The sequence below is a fragment of the Lactuca sativa genome, chromosome 2, assembly GCF_002870075.4.
Source record: "Lactuca sativa cultivar Salinas chromosome 2, Lsat_Salinas_v11, whole genome shotgun sequence".
Classification (NCBI taxonomy): domain Eukaryota; kingdom Viridiplantae; phylum Streptophyta; class Magnoliopsida; order Asterales; family Asteraceae; genus Lactuca; species Lactuca sativa.
Window position 1 is genome coordinate 235929170 of NC_056624.2, and position 17221 is coordinate 235946390.

Consider the following 17221-nt stretch of genomic DNA (forward strand, 5'->3'; position numbering starts at 1 on the left):
TTTGGACTATTCAGATTCACATTTTGAAAACCGAAATCAATTTGGATTCACTTGATTGGATTGGATCAAACCGATCCATCCAAACGAACACCCCTATCCATGACCTGTATTCCAGAAGGTTCCATGGGCTGCTTAGGGTTTAAGTTGTCCATTAGGGTTTTGATTGAAACCCTAACTGCCCACAGTATAAATAGGACCCTATGCATGCAATTTTCGGCCACTTGCTTTCTAAGAACCCTAGAGCCGATTTTGTGTGCCTCCTCCCTCTCTCATATACTATCCTCTTGCTAGTTGGTGTTTGTAAGACATTAGAGGAGTTACAATTGTGACTCTAAGCATCAAAGACAAAGAGATTCATGCAAGAAACAAGAGGTAATCTTCTAGATCTGATTTGGTTATTATAATTTTGAATTATTATCATTAGATTTAGGGTTTATAAGCCTTGGATGGTTGCATGTACAATTAGTGAAACCTATATCCAAGCATTAGGGTTTGCATGGGCACATATGAAAGTTCTTGCGGCACAAACCCATCAATATGTTCCGTTCATGACTCGAGGAGTTCGATCGTTCCACTTCCACTTCCCAGTTCCTAATCGCCGAATTTCATTCGACTCCTAATACAAATAAATATGTAAAATTGTAGAAGTGTTGATGACTACACAAAATTAACTGCTCTCAAGTAAACAAAAAAAGTATTGCTTTAACTCTACAAGTCACTTAAATTTTTACTTGAAATAATTTAATATATACTTATATGCACTTATTTTTTTCTAGTGGTTTGTAAGTGAGGGGATCAGTTGGACTTTGAGTTTTTTTGATGAGGCATTTTGATGTCTAGATTTTCTCATGCATGTTTGATTTGTTTTGTTTTAGAAACATTATTTATTAAACTATAATTGAAGTTTGTTTTGGAATAAATAGCGATTCATGCTATATATATTGTAATGGATAATTATAGCCTAATCTTATTATTGTAAATGGGTCAAGTAAAAATGTTGAAAATCCATAGATCCAATGAAAAACATTTGATTTAATTAATCAAAACTCTATGAGTTATGGGTTGAGTTTGGATCAACATTTCAAAAATGCTTAATAGGTTTGGATCAAGCCGATCCGCTCTAAATTTATTCCATTGCTAGGTCTAGTCGGTGCGGTGTTTACCGCACATCGCAGTGTTATATCATATACCGTAGTGTGCGGTACATTTATTTGAAGTGTAGACACCGCACCGATCGATCTTAGTGGTGAATATTTGGGTTTACCACACCCCCAATATCATATACTGGAGTCGTGTGCTACATTTACTTGAAGTGTAAATACCGCACCGACCCTACATTATTTACCGCACACCGCGGTGACACGTAGCGCGCTGTTCACTATTTGGATAAAACCGAATTATCCGATTGGACAATTTGGATTGGACTAATTGGTTCGGATATTCAGATTTTTGGATTGGTTTTCAACTAAACCGAATTATTATTTTGGATTTCAGATTGGTTTTGGTTTATAAAATAAAAACCTAATAGTCCAAAAAAATTGAATAAATATTTATTATTTATTTATTTTTAATATATATATATATATATATATATATATATATATAGTTATTTATTAATTTTGTTAGTTATTTTTTCAAATAGGTTCAAAACGTTTCACCCCATAAAAAAACATTAATATGTATTTTCTTACAAAAGTTATATATATATATATATATATATATATATATATATATATATACATGCCCGACCCTGACATTTTGGAGACCTTGTGCAAAGACTAAAGTGAGGCCCCATAAAAAAATTTATTGTAAATATTATTAACTACATTTGTTACTACTAATTCAAAATATAAAGTTGCTAAAAATCATCTCATAAATTCACTACCATAAAATAATGTCTTCACTCATTGGTAATCAAATAATTCTGTAAAACTGTTATAAACAACTTTAAAAAAAGGAACACATTACTATTTTCTAAACATCGACCTTGTAGCATTTTTAGAAGAAAATTCATTTATGACATTTTTTCTTACTTTTTGGTGAGTTTATAAAAAATAAAAACGTTTTCTAAAATTTATAAAGAAAACAGATTTGCATTTTTTTTTGGATATAGATATTTTCCTTAAATTGTTGATAAATTTTAAATTTATGATTAGATTTTGATTTTTGTTGATTTTTTTTTAAAATTAAAATGCATCTAAAATTGGAACCAAATGTTACCGGGCTAATTTTATTTATTGATAAAACATAAAAATAGATTTCACAAAAATACCAATACTATAACTATAAATTATCCCAAAAATCGGAGGCCCCCCAAGATCGGAGGCCCGGTGCGACCGCACCGCCGGCACCACCCCAGGGCCGCCACTGCTTATATACCTTCTTAGTAGTTGTTTATTAATTTCAAATCACAACCAAATAAATTGTTTTCGCTTCTTAGGTAAAATTCGATAATATTATAATTATATGTCGTTTTAAAATGTTTCGGTTTTTGAAACCGAATTATAAAAACTGATCTAATCGAATTGTAATTGAATCGGATCCGATAAGATCTTAATTTAGTTTAGACTATACGGATATATGTTTTGAAAACCAAAATCAATTTGGATTCACTTTATCATCGAAACCAATAAGGTTCGTAGGGGTTAATTTTTGGGTTTAAATGGGGCAGGACCGCGGGAGTGGGACGTGACTGACTTACGCTTTTTTATGGGTAGATTTACTCGAAGCGTAGACTAGTCTTGGGGAGCAAGACACAAAGAGCGACGTCTCGCCTCTTGGGTTTAACTAGGGCTTTTTCTCAATACCCCCATTCTTCCTGTTCCTATCTCCTTTCCTTACCATTACCAATTTGATAGCCATGAATCGGTTCTTGAGATCCCATACCGCGATTCACGCACTCAGATCACTCAACAAGGCTCAACAATCGCCGTTTAGAGCATTCTCAACTTCATCATCTTCCATTCTCAACCAATCATCTATCACTTCCTCTAATCACTCGTCACCTCATCGGCCGCTGTCATCCTCCCCCTCCAACGTCCGTCATTTCCGCTCCTCTCGCGATCCCATCAACAGGTAATATCAACCCATGTTACATATATTTCCATACAATCATATATACTCTTAATCATTTGCTAATTTTGAACCACACACGTGCTAGTGGATTCCGTGTGAAGCTAACAAAAACTATTTGGCACGCGTAATTTCATTCATGATCACGATTTTCGGATATATGAATTTGAATTTGATTGCTCAATGACATATTATGATTGATTGAACTTTTAGTTATGATACTCCGCCACCTGTTAATTGGGGCATCCGGATAGTACCTGAGAAGAAGGCTTTCGTGATTGAAAGGTTTGGAAAGTACGCTAAGACCTTGGAACCTGGGATTCACTTGTTGATTCCTTTTGTCGACAAAATTGCCTATGTGCATTCTCTCAAAGAAGAAGCAATTCCTGTCCCAGATCAATCTGCCATTACCAAGGACAATGTCAGCATCTTGATTGATGGGGTGCTCTATGTTAAGGTGTGGTGATGCAGATGCATTATTGGTGATTTACGATTTCAAATTTCCAGTTGACCGATTTAATGATTATTATTTCTGCTGGGTATTTGAATATCCTGAATACAGATCGTTGACCCTAAGTTGGCATCATATGGAGTGGAGAATCCACTATATGCTGTCATTCAGCTTGCACAGACAACCATGCGTAGTGAGCTTGGCAAGATCACTCTTGATAAAACATTTGAAGAAAGAGACACACTGAATGTAAAGATAGTGGTGGGTTTCTCATTCCATTTGTGTTTTTATTATATGCCATTTTTTTTAACTAGAATGATCTTAGTGTACTGCGCTAGGCTCATTTTTGTGAAATATATCTGTGTGCGTAAAAGCAGAATTGTATAGGAAGTAGGACCTTTAAGAAAACATACTGTCAGAACAGATGGTCCTTTAAAAAGTGTTCTACATATTGTTATTATATGTGGTATCTAGGACAGGTGAAACATATTTATTTGGAAGGCCATGGTTAGGTTAAAAGATGATTGTATTATGAAACCCATTAGGGTTTCATGCAACAATAGATATAATTGCTTCATTTGGATGCATATTTACGTTGTGGAATTGATTAAGCTTTGCAAAGATATTCTTACAATTCGGAAACTTCTTGGTACACTTTAATTTTGTAAGATAAATAATGGCTTAAAACACTTCAGTAAACACATAATCAGATCTCATTTTAATAATAATTTCTTCCTCTCTTTATCAATATGATAAAAAACAGTTGGCAGTATGAAAATTAATTTGAATAGAACTAATATCTGTAACAATGTATTTTTTTGCAGATAGCTATCAATGAAGCTGCAAGAGATTGGGGTTTGCAATGTCTTCGATATGAAATAAGTAACTTATATTATTTTAGTCGAACTTAATTTAAGTTGGTAATTTAGGGCAATACTTTGTTATCTCCAATTTTTCTTCACTAATGTGTTTTGTCTATAGGGGATATATCTCCTCCACCCGGTGTAAAAGCAGCTATGGAGATGCAGGCAGAAGCAGAGCGTAAAAAGAGAGCCCAGATTCTTGAGTCTGAAGGTAATAAAACCCTTCCACGCTCTGATATGTTTGTATTTAGATTTAATAAAACCCAGATTCTTGTATGTGTGTATGTGTATATATACACACATACATATATTATATTACAAGTGAGGTCTGTAATTTTGTATTTTTCAGGAGAAAGACAAGCACACATTAACATTGCTGATGGAAAGAAGAGCTCGATGATGTTGGAAGCTCAGGGTAAGTTGGCAACATATAAACTAAGTAGCATAAGTTTAGATGTATTCAGCAGATAGATACGGTTGGGCTTAATGAAAGACAATCAATCTGTATGGAGAAGGGTTTATGCCTTTATGGTGGGGTACTGGTTTACTTGTCATCATGTGAAGTTTACCATTTTAATGGGTTGGGTTCTGTTGCATTGTAAGATTGGTGATAAATGGAGATTTTTTAAGGTTGGTATTATTTTTTGTTAATAATTCAGGGGAAGCAGAGGCTATTTTGGCTAAAGCACAAGCAACAAACAAAGGCATTGCTTTGGTTTCTCAAGCCCTTAAAGAAAGTGGAGGAGTTGAGGTAAGCTCCTCTGTTCTGTAATTGCATAGTTTAGTCTTTTGGCCTTTTTAGTTTAAGATTTATGATTTATGACTCGTCTATATAAGATAGGGATAGGAATGGGATGATGTTTATTTTGAGCATGTCCAGTTTTTGGTTGTGCTTGTGGAATATGTGAAAATTCAGTTTAGACTGTCTGTGGGTGATGGTTGAAGCTGAAAGGTGGTTGGGTGTTTGCAGGCAGCAAGCTTGCGAGTTGCAGAACAATACATCAATGCTTTTGGAAATGTGGCAAAGGAGGTGAGTGGGTTTTTTAGCATTCATCATGCATTGCTTGCAATTTGCTATTTGCTACTTTTACTTTTACCTTTATTTTATTTTATTTTGTTTGTGGTTGTGGTTGTAATTGTATATAGGGGACGACATTGTTGCTTCCTATGAATGCTTCGAACCCTGCCAGCATCATGGCTCAGGCTCTCAACATATACAAAAGCTTAATCGGTCCCGGTCCTGGACATACCAGCGACTCAACAGCTGCAGAAGCCAACAGCACTAAACATGACACTCATTCTCATTCTAGCCTCCTAGGAGGATCACCAGTCTTTTCTCTTCAAGACAAAAGGAAGAATTAAATAAAATTCCATTCTATTGATAAACTACATAGCCATTCAACTTACTATTTTACTTTGTACTCAGTCCGATGAGATTTGGTTTTTGGTCAAGACAGCATGTCATGTCATGTCCCCCCCCCATACACCTCGTTTTTTTTTTTTTTTTTTTTTTTTTTTTTTTTTTTTTGCATATAGTTTCACTTTTTTTTAGTCTTATTAGTTAAAAAAATTGAAAAATGCAAATGTGATTTTCTATGGGTCTAGACAAACAGTTGAAAATAACCCAACCCTTTTCTTCAAGGATCATTTTACAATATGTCATCTTGGATTGACTGCTTGTTTGCTTCATCTTAATAAGAGAAGACAAAGAAGGCTTATGATTTTTTGAGTTACTTCCCAAAATTTGCCTGTTTTCCATGAATCAATCAAGTATGAATTGTTTTGCTACTGATTGATTAATTTTGTGTAATTGGCCGACAGCAATGGAAGAGAAGCTGTAAACATATATATCTTGAGCCTTTTGCAAACGAGAATTATGAATTATCGTTATTGATGTTAAAATTGTTTAAAGACGTAGTGCGTGCTTGGTAGGTAGTATGAACTTAAAGGAACATATGGTTTAACTACCAAAAAAAATAATTGTCAAAACACCCTATCACAAATTCACTTCGCGTAAGCTGGCAGTAGATGAAGTTTGAGGTGAATCCAACTGTGAAAGCATTTTCATGGCCAAAGCCGAAAACAACACTTCCCTAATATTCCACCTCCATTCAAGTCAAGGAAACATTCTTTTTAGGGTAAATATCGCTATGGCCAAACTATCTTTCTAGTTATGGTTTAAATGGTTTCTATTATTTTTTTTTCGCACTTGAGAGGAACAAAAACTTAAAAAACAATTTTTAAAGACATTTTGTTCAAAGTGGAAGGGGTGAGCTAGTTAACACTATTCTACTCATCATATTATGAACACACCTCATCGAAATTTATCCACCTAAAATGCCATGTAACTTTCTCGTTTAATGAGCTTGCCCTACAAAACACATTTTATAAAAACCCTCCGACTATCTTCAACCCCTTTTTGTCGTACTTTTTGTCTGCAAAATCACATTGTCATGGCGGTTTACATGAAGATCGATCTTCACTTTTGCTGGGTTTTTTATAAGATACCTCGAAATTAGTTATACGGATGGAGTGGAACAAAGGTTCGAAGATGTTGATTTTGCTGGAATGAACAGAAACGAGTTTGTTAACTTCCTACAAAGGTTTGCAAATGAAATGTGTGCAAATGTTTATTTTTGCATGCCTGGAAAAGACTTTCCTGATGGATTTAGCTACTGAAATAGACTACCAGGACTTCATCGAAGTTGGGTATGCTGTTGCTTGTGTCGTTGATGTATACATGGATCATATAGGTGTGAATGTGCAACGGTGGATTATTGATGGGCAACTTGATGAGAGCGTTGCGGAAGACAATCATTATGAGGGATTTGTGCAGAATTGCCCGTATGAACTGCAAGGTAATGTACACGATGACCTTGAACACGTAGATTGCAATCCAATGAATAAGACCATTAACGATGAGTTTTTGAGCAAACTATGCCCAAAAGTGCAGTCAACCCCAAACAGTCCACCTCATGAGCAAGCTATGACGTGTATGGTTTACTTGTTAAAACAGGTAGCTGGACCAATTTAGCCGGTAAAGTAAAACTTCGTTCCTTTCAAGTGTGAAAAAAAAAAACAATAGGGACCATTTAAACCATAACTAGAAAGATGGTTGGACCACATTAACATTTACACTTCTTTTTATTCTATCTATAAAAGCAACCTTACCCTTCTTTTTATTCTATATATAAAAGCCAGCTTCATCTGTTCTAGTACAACTCTTTGACACCCATTCATGATGCACGGTTCATTCATTCTTTGCCCGTTGGTTCCTCTATATCAACTGAAAGAAATTTGGGAAAACAAAATCAAGAATTCAAATTTCATGCTCGGAAGGAGTGGAGTTGCGTAGGTTTTTATCATATTAAATAATATACCTATACTTACTTGCATACGTCCATATGATTAATGACTAGAGGTTTAAAAGGACGAACGGTAACAATCCATATAGTCCTGACTAGGTTGTTTGAAACTTAAGCCTACTAATTAAGAGGACCAGGTAGATACATCATACATACAACTAACTAACAACCCAAATTACGCCATGGCATATACTCAAAGATGCAATATCTCATGTTTGCTAAAAAACACACACACATACATAAAAAGTAAGGGCTATCTTATCTTGATTCAGAAGAATGATACCAAACATCAAAAACTACTTCCTATCTTTCCTCATGTATTATATACAAATCCAAATATACAAAGAATACAAATCCAAATATACCAAACATCAAAAACTACTTCAAACCATTGTAATCAACATGAGTGTTGATTGATGGATCCATTCCTGAGGCTGAGGCTCAGAGGAGGCCTAATAAGACGAAGAATCCAAGGAGAATAAGCCAAAGTATGTGAACCAACAGAAGTGCCTGACCTGATACCGGCCCGCTGCCTCCATTTTCAAACTCACAAAACCCTAACTTGGCCACCCGTGTACCGGCACAGACCGCCTCCGCACATCCGCACCAATATGTGACATTATTCACGCCGCACACGGGAGCCGTTCTGAAGCACTTCACTGGGCATGACCCGGGAGTAATCGGGTCGGGACAGAGAGAGGCTGATATGTCATCGGATGGTAGCCGAAGGAAATCTCGATTGGCCGTGCTAGGGAGGGCCCAAGCGATTACTACCACGGAAATGATGAAAAAAGGGAGGGAGAGAGATTCGTTGGGCATGGTGACGGAGGCGAGCTAATCTTGCTCGCCTTGCTGCTCGAGATATTCCGATCGCAATTGAAACCCTAAAGCAGATAAAAGGAAGTTGGGGTTTCGGAAGAGCATGGATTAATGGATGAAGACGATTAACGGACAACCGGAGGAGGATATGATCGGTTATGCGCATTTTGCAGGTATTTGTTAACTTATTCCCGCTTTTACATCGTTGATTTGCTGGAATTCTTTCTTTCTTTCTTTATATTCTTTTTGGGAAGACGAACCAAACATGCAAAATAAGCAAACCACAAAATGGGTCCCTCTTTTCTATTATTTTTATTTATTTATTTTAAATTTGGAAAAATAACTTTAAAGTTAAATGTCTTTATTTTTTGGGAAAATGACGTATAGACCCTATAATGTTTTTAGGGTTTACCCATTTAGCCACTTAATTTATTTTATGGTTTAATAAGGGAACGAAGTATCTGTTACCTATCAATATAATCCATTTCACCTATTGTAGCCGATATATGCTGTCACATAAACCTAGCCTAACACGTAAGCGATGACATGGCAAGAATTTAAAGCGTCGAACTACCGCAACGACGTCGTATTGAAGGCGAATCGTAAGGAGCAAGGATCGAATGTTCAAGCGCCTCCATATAAACTCAAGACTTCCTTGACCTAAAATAACACATCTGCGAACTACCACCGTTACATGGATGAGAATCATTCGAATGGTGTAACCAACGAAGACATGGCCATCAATCTACTGCAAATCCAGCTGAAACTGTCTCTTATACGGGAGGACATCCATGACCAGTTGCGTGAGCTCCGTCAGGCAGTTAATCGAGACTTGGATGCCATGAACCGTGAGGTCGATGACGTTCATGCAGGTCAGTTGGATATCTCAAATCTCGTTGCTGATCTTAAAAATCAGTTCGTTTCTCTGCAAGGAGCATATGTGAAGATGGTCTTCTAGCACAACAAATGTAAGAAGCTGAAGTATTGTATTGAGATTGTTGGTGTAGTTACTGTGTCTATGGTGATGTATATGTTCTTTAACTAAAAAAAGTTGTGTAGGTTGAAGCATTTCAGTCTTGGGTTTGTGTTTTGGTGTGTTATTTATGTTGTTTAATGTCAATATTAGTAGTAGATTTTGTGTGTGTTGCTGGCATTAGTTTGTGATGTTGGTGTGTAGATTTGATGGTGGTGTTGCCTGGGCTGCTGATGGTCATCGTTTTTCGATGAAGTTTTTTGTCGATGATCTCTGTAATAGGTTATTCAATAGCAGAAAGTGATGTAAACAAACCCATGGCTGAAATGTGTTTTAATATGTTATTATTAAAAAAAATTGTCTTACACCTATATCTGTATGTGTGCATGAAAGAAAGAAACATTTGGGGATTATATATGTTTCAATAACTTGTTCCCAAGCCAATCATGTGGATGTCCAACGACTGGGACGGGACCACAAGCCAAAACAAAATGAATACACCTTTTTAATGCACATAGACAGGGACCAAAAATGGTGCAGTTTGGGAAAAAGGATAAAACTAAACAATACCTTTGCACACGGTGCATTGTGTCTGCTTGTCTGCAAACCTTTTTTGGAAAAGAAAAATAAAGTTTTCTAAAGATGGACTTTTTCATGTTGAATGGATTAAGTCACAAGTATTCTGCTTTTGACAATGACTTAATTACCCCCACACCCAAAATGGTCAATTAACAATGACTAAATTACCCCCACATCCAAAATGGTTAATTTACAAGGACGTAGTTATCCCCACGCCCAAAATGGTCAATTAAATTGACTTAATTACCTCCACATCCAAAATGGTCAATTTACAATGACTTAATTACCCCCACATCCAAAATGGTCAATTTATAATGACTTAATTACCCCCACATCCAAATTGGTCAATTTACTTTGTAATGACTAAAATGCCCATAAAACCCCTACATATTCGTGGCACGGGACAACAATAACATACCATATAGCAACTTACCACACAACAAAACAACATAGTAGACCATAAAAGAACATACATAGATCATTTGTTTATTGCAACACACATTCACTACAAATAACAAACAATTATCTAATCCAACTCCATGGCCGTTGCAAGACTGCTACCTTCACCTCCCACATTTTTTGCAAGCTTCATTTTAATGATTCTTTCTGACTTCTTTCGTTTGTTAAGCAGTTTAACATGCTTAACTTGATGAACACGAGCATTGACCTTCACCCCTTCCTCCCGTCCATTAACTCCCACCATCCGCTCTCCCTTACTAGTCCTCTCCAAAGCATCACTAGAATCTACCATTACCTCATCATCCCCAACCCCTGTGGCAACGTTTACAGACTCCTACGTAGGTATAGTTTTTTGTTTCTTTGTTCCATTTTGTTTGGATGTCCCTACACCTTTACTACAAGTAGCCTTGTTGTGTCCTTTCTCCTTACATATGTTACAAGAAACTTTCTTCCCTACCTTGGAGACGGTGTGTTTTCCTATCCGTTCAGAAGCATCTATTCTTCTCTTTATTGTTAGTCTACCTGGAATACGTCTTTTTAATGGAGGCAAAGCGGGTATCAAGTCAGTAGAAGGCCACATATTTTTTCCATTCATCCCATGGATTGGCTGTTTGTAAGTATTATGGTATAATGCAGCCAAGTACATTGGATCTACATATAGACCATCGGGTGTGATATTTAAGTAGGCTAAGGTGGCAACTGAGTGTACACAGCCATATCCATTAAGTTGCCATAGCTTGCAGCTGCAATCCTTTTTTTCAACATCAACAGTAAACGCCTTGTCCATTTTCCTTGCCTCAAACTTCATTCCCCCACAAGATATGACCTGCCAATGCATATATATATATATATATATATATATATATATATATATATATATATATATATATATATATATATATATATTTATGAAAACGCAAATATCATGAGATGTGAAGAGTAAGGTACTAATGTAATTGGATAAATGTACAAACCTTTGCTCAGTCTGGAGCATATTCAACCGTATTCTGATATTTGTACAAACAGAATAAGGATTCCATCCTTGTCCGGTTAGTTTCATAGTCACCATCCTTTGCATCACATATATACGAATGTCCTTTAACATGCTTATTATTGGTTTTTTCCAGGTATCCAAAATAACACTATTAAAACTCTCTGAAAAACCATTCTCTATTGACTCACAAGAATTATGAACTCTGAAAAAAGCCAAAGACCAAGTCTTTGGATCTCTATCCATAAGATGCACAATTGCTTCCGGATTTAATTTTCCAATCTCTTTCATAACTACATTAAATTGTGCTTCAGTTGTTGCCTTGCTCGCTTTCCAAAATAGATTTTCAAACTTGGATCCACTAAATCTTTTTCTAAAATTCGCATAGATATGTCTAGCACACTGCCTATGTTCGGCTGCTGGAAATACTTCCTTTACTGCCTCAATCAAACCCTACATAAGTCACATTAATGTTTGAAATTAGAATAGCAATTAGTAATTTTAGAACATGCACTAGTTTTGAACCATACCTTGTGTTGATCCGAAATTAGAACCAAACCATGTCCATCATTCCAACATTGCAAATCTTTTGAAAGAGTTTCTATGAACCATTTCCAATTCTCTTTGTTTTCCACACAAACAACTGCCCAAGAAATCGGGAATATTCCATTGTTAGCATCTCTAGCCACAACACAAAGCAACTCCCCTTGACAAAAACTTTTCAGAAAACAACCATCTAGGTTAATGATCCTCCTGCATCCTCCACTCCATCCCTCTTTTACTGAAGCAAAACATATGCATATTTTGCTGAAATAATTCTTACCATCAGGCATTGAATCAACACAAATTTTAATTGTGGATCCAGGATTTGATCTTCTAATCTCCTCACCATATGACCATATTCTTGGATAATTTTCAGCTATTGTGCCTTCAGCTAGACTCAATGCGTACTTCTTGGCTCTCCTACACTGACTCATACTCACATTAATACCAAAAGCGGTTTTTACCTCCTCTCTAAGAAATCGGACGCTCATCTTTTGATTGTTATAAAATTGGTGCTTAAAGTGGGTCCCTATCCATTTGTAAGTCACAGTTGATCCGAATTTGAAATTTTTTGCACAATTATGCTCACCGATAAGAGACTTTATCTGGAAATACTTATCATCACTCATCCAAGAACCCAAAAGCCTAAAAGTACATTTTCCATCACAACATTTGACAAGTAATCGTCTAGTATCATTCTTAACAAAACATAATTGATAACCATTCGCGACAACATAGTTACAAAGCATGTGTTTTGATTTCTTAGGACTTTCAAACCTCATACCTAAAACAGGTTCCTGCTCCTTCCAATTGAGCTTATCATTGAAAATGTCTAGCAATTCGGGATAAACATCTTCATTGTCACCCATGTCTTCTTCGAAAGACTCACCTACACCTGCTTTCTCACCCATGTCTACCTGAATCTCATTACCCTTTATAAAAAAATGAGGCTTCTGATGGTCATCCCCATCGTCATCGACGTCCTCATCCTCGTCGTCATCATCATCGCCATTCGCTTCCTCATCGATTGTGTCACCCACATCCTGATGCCCTGTTGCAACTTCCTTAACCAGTCCTGCACCATTAAGTACTTCTTCCTTTACGTTACCAACAAACTCGTCTTTGTGTTCATCCAACCATTCCTGTATGTTACTATTCCCAAAATGGTCTACATACATAGGGAGTATAACACCACATTCATATGCAATTGCTATGAAGTCGTAATAATCAGGGTCATTGCAAATTAGAGTCAAACCTTTTGGAAAATCAATATCAGGTTGGCAGTAATAAAGCTTCTCACACTTTTCCCCAGTGAACCTTTCGATGAACGCAACATACCCATCCTTGTCCATTCTTGTGAAATCAATGTTCGAAAACCTCTGAGTAATTCCACCGGTGTAGCGTATGGGGTTTCTGGCAAACATTCCTTGGAAGTGGACATGTACTTGTAAGAATACAGGTTCCATGCTTGAGGATTCAGAAGCAACTCACAAAAAAGGGTTTATCGATGAAGTGTTGAACAGTGGAGGTAAAAGGGCTCTTTTATAAATCATATACCGACAGTAAGAAGGAAGCGACTAATTAATGACATGGCATTAGACGAAAGTCACAGTCAGCATCCGATGTGGTGTTAGTAGAAGGAGGTGGACTTAAAATGAATGGCTAACCCCTTCACAATTGAAATAAGGACTTAATCGACCAGACAAAGAGTAATTCGTTACCTTATTAAGCCACAAAATAAGTTAAACGGCTAAATGGGTAAACCCTAAAAACATTATAGCGCTTATACGTCATTTTCCCTTATTTTTTGTGTTTGTACAAAAAATATCATTATTTTTTTTTGTAGAAAAAATACCATTAATATGTCTTGCATGTATACATTTTACCAATAATGTTCTTTCATTGTACATATCATCCCATTGGCAATCGGTTACAAAAGATAATACACTTATTTTTAAAAATTAGAAAAATAACATGGGTATGCAGAAATTATTAACGAATACATGGCTATTACACCTATGTATGTCTGTTTACAAGCTCTATTACATCTGTATCCCCTTAAACACTCTCGCTCGGTGAAAATTAGGGTTTTTCAAACACTCTCAAAATACTTCAACTGTCCTCATGTAATCGAAGATTCTCTTTGAGAAGTCGATGATGGCTGGTCCATCAAATGCAAACAAAGCAAGTTCTATTACAATAGATGTTCACTACGAGGGAATATTTTCCCCCAAACCTCTTATTTACTTCCAGCATATAAAAATGTCAATTTGAGATGTCAATTTTGGTGGAATAGAATTCAAGGAGTTCATTTTTATTCTTTAAAAAGACACTAAGCGGAGGTGTACTAATGTCTACTACTGTCTAGGGCATAAGTCACTAAGAGATGGGCTGAGACCACTAACAGATGATGATGATTACACTAGGTTTCTTGATGCTAGAAATGTTAATGGGGGGGGGGGGATTAGTGTATACGTTAATCACTAGAATGAACCTCTATTTGACTGGATTGAGGAAGAGAAAGCAGAAGAAGGTGTTGATAGTGAAAGCTCTGATGAAGATACATATCCAGTCTTGTCTGATGTTCTATCTGTTGATCTTGAACCCGATGAAGAGGGAATACTGTGACATCCCCAAATTCACGGCCAGAAAAGACCGGTTTAATTTATGTTTTTAAAATAATTTCAGAGTAATCCTTTGATTAAAAGAGTTGCGGAATTTGTTCCCAAAACACAATATGATAAAATAAAGTTTATCAAAACATTTCTTAAGGAAATGTATTTTCATTATATAACAAAACTCGGGATGTCATGTTCCGATACAGACCAAAAGCATAAACCGTACAACATAGACCTTACAACAGTTATTTACAACTACTGGTCTATAAACAAAATATCTTCACAAGTTGTCCAACTTATGCTCTCGCGCTACTACGAGTAATTCAAAGAAACTGAATGGGTCAGGCTTGGGATCCTGGTGAGCATATAAGGTTTTTAACCCACAATAAATAATTATATTTAATTTCACCAACCAACAATAACCCGATTACCCATTCCCGTTATCCTCACTTTACGTCCCTAAAACAACAACTATCACTAGGGACATGGTCTAGGATTTTTCATCGGGATGGACATTACTGCAAAGGGGTTTCCTTGACAATAAATGTCCTAAAGGTAACCATGAGGGGATAGTGTACACCGGTGAACACATCGTTTACAACACCTACAGGTTATGAACCTGCCAGCGTTCCACTGGACGGTCTAGAAAGAGTCTGTGGTTGTCATCCATACTCCACTAGATGACTAGATCAACAACAACATCGAGGTCTCTCACCATTTTATTTCACCACACATCAACTATCTACCCATGTTATACCCAACAATTTTGTAGATAACATATATGATGGTTTTTATGCATAAGAAACATTCCTATGTGCTCATACAAACCCTAATGCTTGGATCTAGGTTTCTCTATTGAACATGCTTTGATTCCAAGACTTACAAACCCTAATCTAGCATACAAATAACAAGAGAAACATATAGAATCAGATCTAGATGTTTAACTCTTCAAATATTGGCTTAGATCTTCTTCTCTTCTTCTCTTGAGCTTAGAGTCACAAATGTAACTCCTCTAATGGCTTACAAACACCACAAGCAAGAAGGAAACTATATGAGAGAGGTGGGAGGATGCTAAATTCGGCCCTAGGGTTTCCTTGGAAGCAAGTGGTCGAATTTGGGAGCTAGGGGTCCCTATTTATACTACTGGATGCTAGGGTTTCAGTCTAAACCCTAATGGACAGCTTATTGACCAAGCAACCCATGGAACCTTCTGGATTAAGGCTTATGGACGAAATTTTGATGGATCCCCATCACAATTTCGTTCTCCCTTTGACCCAATAGGTTTCCCAGCCCATATATTCAACTATCAAACATTTAACAGTTTATACCCCCTTTATTTAATTAATCTCTTTTAGTCACCAAATTAATTCTCAATTAATTTATGAATAATACTAATTAAATAATATGATTTCTACTTTAATATATTATTCTTATAATATATTAACAAATCATAAAATCCTCTCTCTCTCTCTCTCTCCATAAATTACCTTGTCAAGTTGCTCTGATGAAGGCAACCCAAAAGGACCATGCACAACTGGGTCAAATACATACCAAATATAGTTACGAGCTTAGAAACTATTCCAATAGTCTCCCACTTGGATAAGTCTAGTAACTATATCTCACATATTTCTTCAGAATCCGATTAGCAATCGTAGCTCTTATACTTTGCTGTCAACTCTGATCAACTTGTCCTTTAGATAAGGGATCGTATAATCCTCTGTTCTGGATATCATGCTGACAATGCTTATTGTCCAACACTTGTTCCTTGATTTACGATTTGTTTGACATAGAATTTAGTTGAACACGTCAACTTCATTCTGACCAGGCCCGACACATAAGTCAAACCAAATCATCAAGTGGCCAAGATATCACTTTTATTCTCATAGAATAAAAGGAACAGATCAACTGCGACTCATATGCATCTATTATTCACTAATTGAATCATGCACAATAATGCGTTTTATAACATCAAGTTACTGATGTGTTTGCACATCATCAATGCATAACCAACCAGCAAACAACAACCATATCTCTAAGTTTTAAGACTATATGATATTATCGCTTTGCGATCACATATGGTAAAACACGACGAAGTGATACCAGCAAATATGGGTTTACTCCAATGCTCAAATCATATTCATAAGCACTCATGAACTTTGCAGCAAACCTTTGCTATGCCCAAAACCTTTTAGACAATCTACAAAAAATTCATGACAATCTTCATTCATATTTACTTCCAAAATATGACTGACTGTGGACTGTTTGAATAATCCTATCATCCAGGAAGTCAAAACACGAAAAATTGAAACAATAGATAAATAACCAACAGAAGATAGTAGATTTACTCATAAATAACACAATTTTATTTATTCATCAAATGTCAAGAACAAACTATCTATTACATGTTCCCTATCTAATCCAAACTTATATCATCCTTCAGCCCAATGCTCCTAGCGTACTGCAAGTGTTTGACCCTACTCAGTCCCTT

General features: G+C 36.2%; 1 protein-coding gene and 1 long non-coding RNA gene across 2 annotated transcripts; both read left to right on the forward strand.

Moving 5' to 3' along the window:
• Positions 1-2701: 2701 nt before the first annotated feature.
• On the forward strand, positions 2702-5838 carry LOC111920500 (uncharacterized). The gene is made up of 9 exons (XM_023916083.2): positions 2702-3075; positions 3286-3529; positions 3635-3784; positions 4348-4405; positions 4505-4597; positions 4736-4801; positions 5046-5137; positions 5357-5416; positions 5533-5838. Exons 1-9 carry the CDS (start codon positions 2861-2863, stop codon positions 5746-5748), a joined length of 1194 nt encoding a protein of 397 aa, XP_023771851.1. The 5' UTR covers positions 2702-2860; the 3' UTR covers positions 5749-5838.
• Positions 5839-8628: 2790 nt separating this feature from the next.
• On the forward strand, positions 8629-9914 carry LOC122196567 (uncharacterized). The gene is made up of 2 exons (XR_006188654.2): positions 8629-8743; positions 9070-9914. It is a non-coding gene; the product is annotated as an uncharacterized LOC122196567 (long non-coding RNA).
• Positions 9915-17221: the final 7307 nt, after the last annotated feature.

Excerpts from the sequence above, each read along its gene's own strand:
- LOC111920500 (XM_023916083.2), top strand. The coding sequence starts at position 2,861 with ATGAATCGGTTCTTGAGATCCCATACCGCGATTCACGCACTCAGATCA. Across the intron at positions 5,138-5,356 it reads AAGAAAGTGGAGGAGTTGAG|GCAGCAAGCTTGCGAGTTGC; the intron begins GTAAGCTCCTCT and ends GGGTGTTTGCAG. Across the intron at positions 5,417-5,532 it reads TTGGAAATGTGGCAAAGGAG|GGGACGACATTGTTGCTTCC; the intron begins GTGAGTGGGTTT and ends AATTGTATATAG.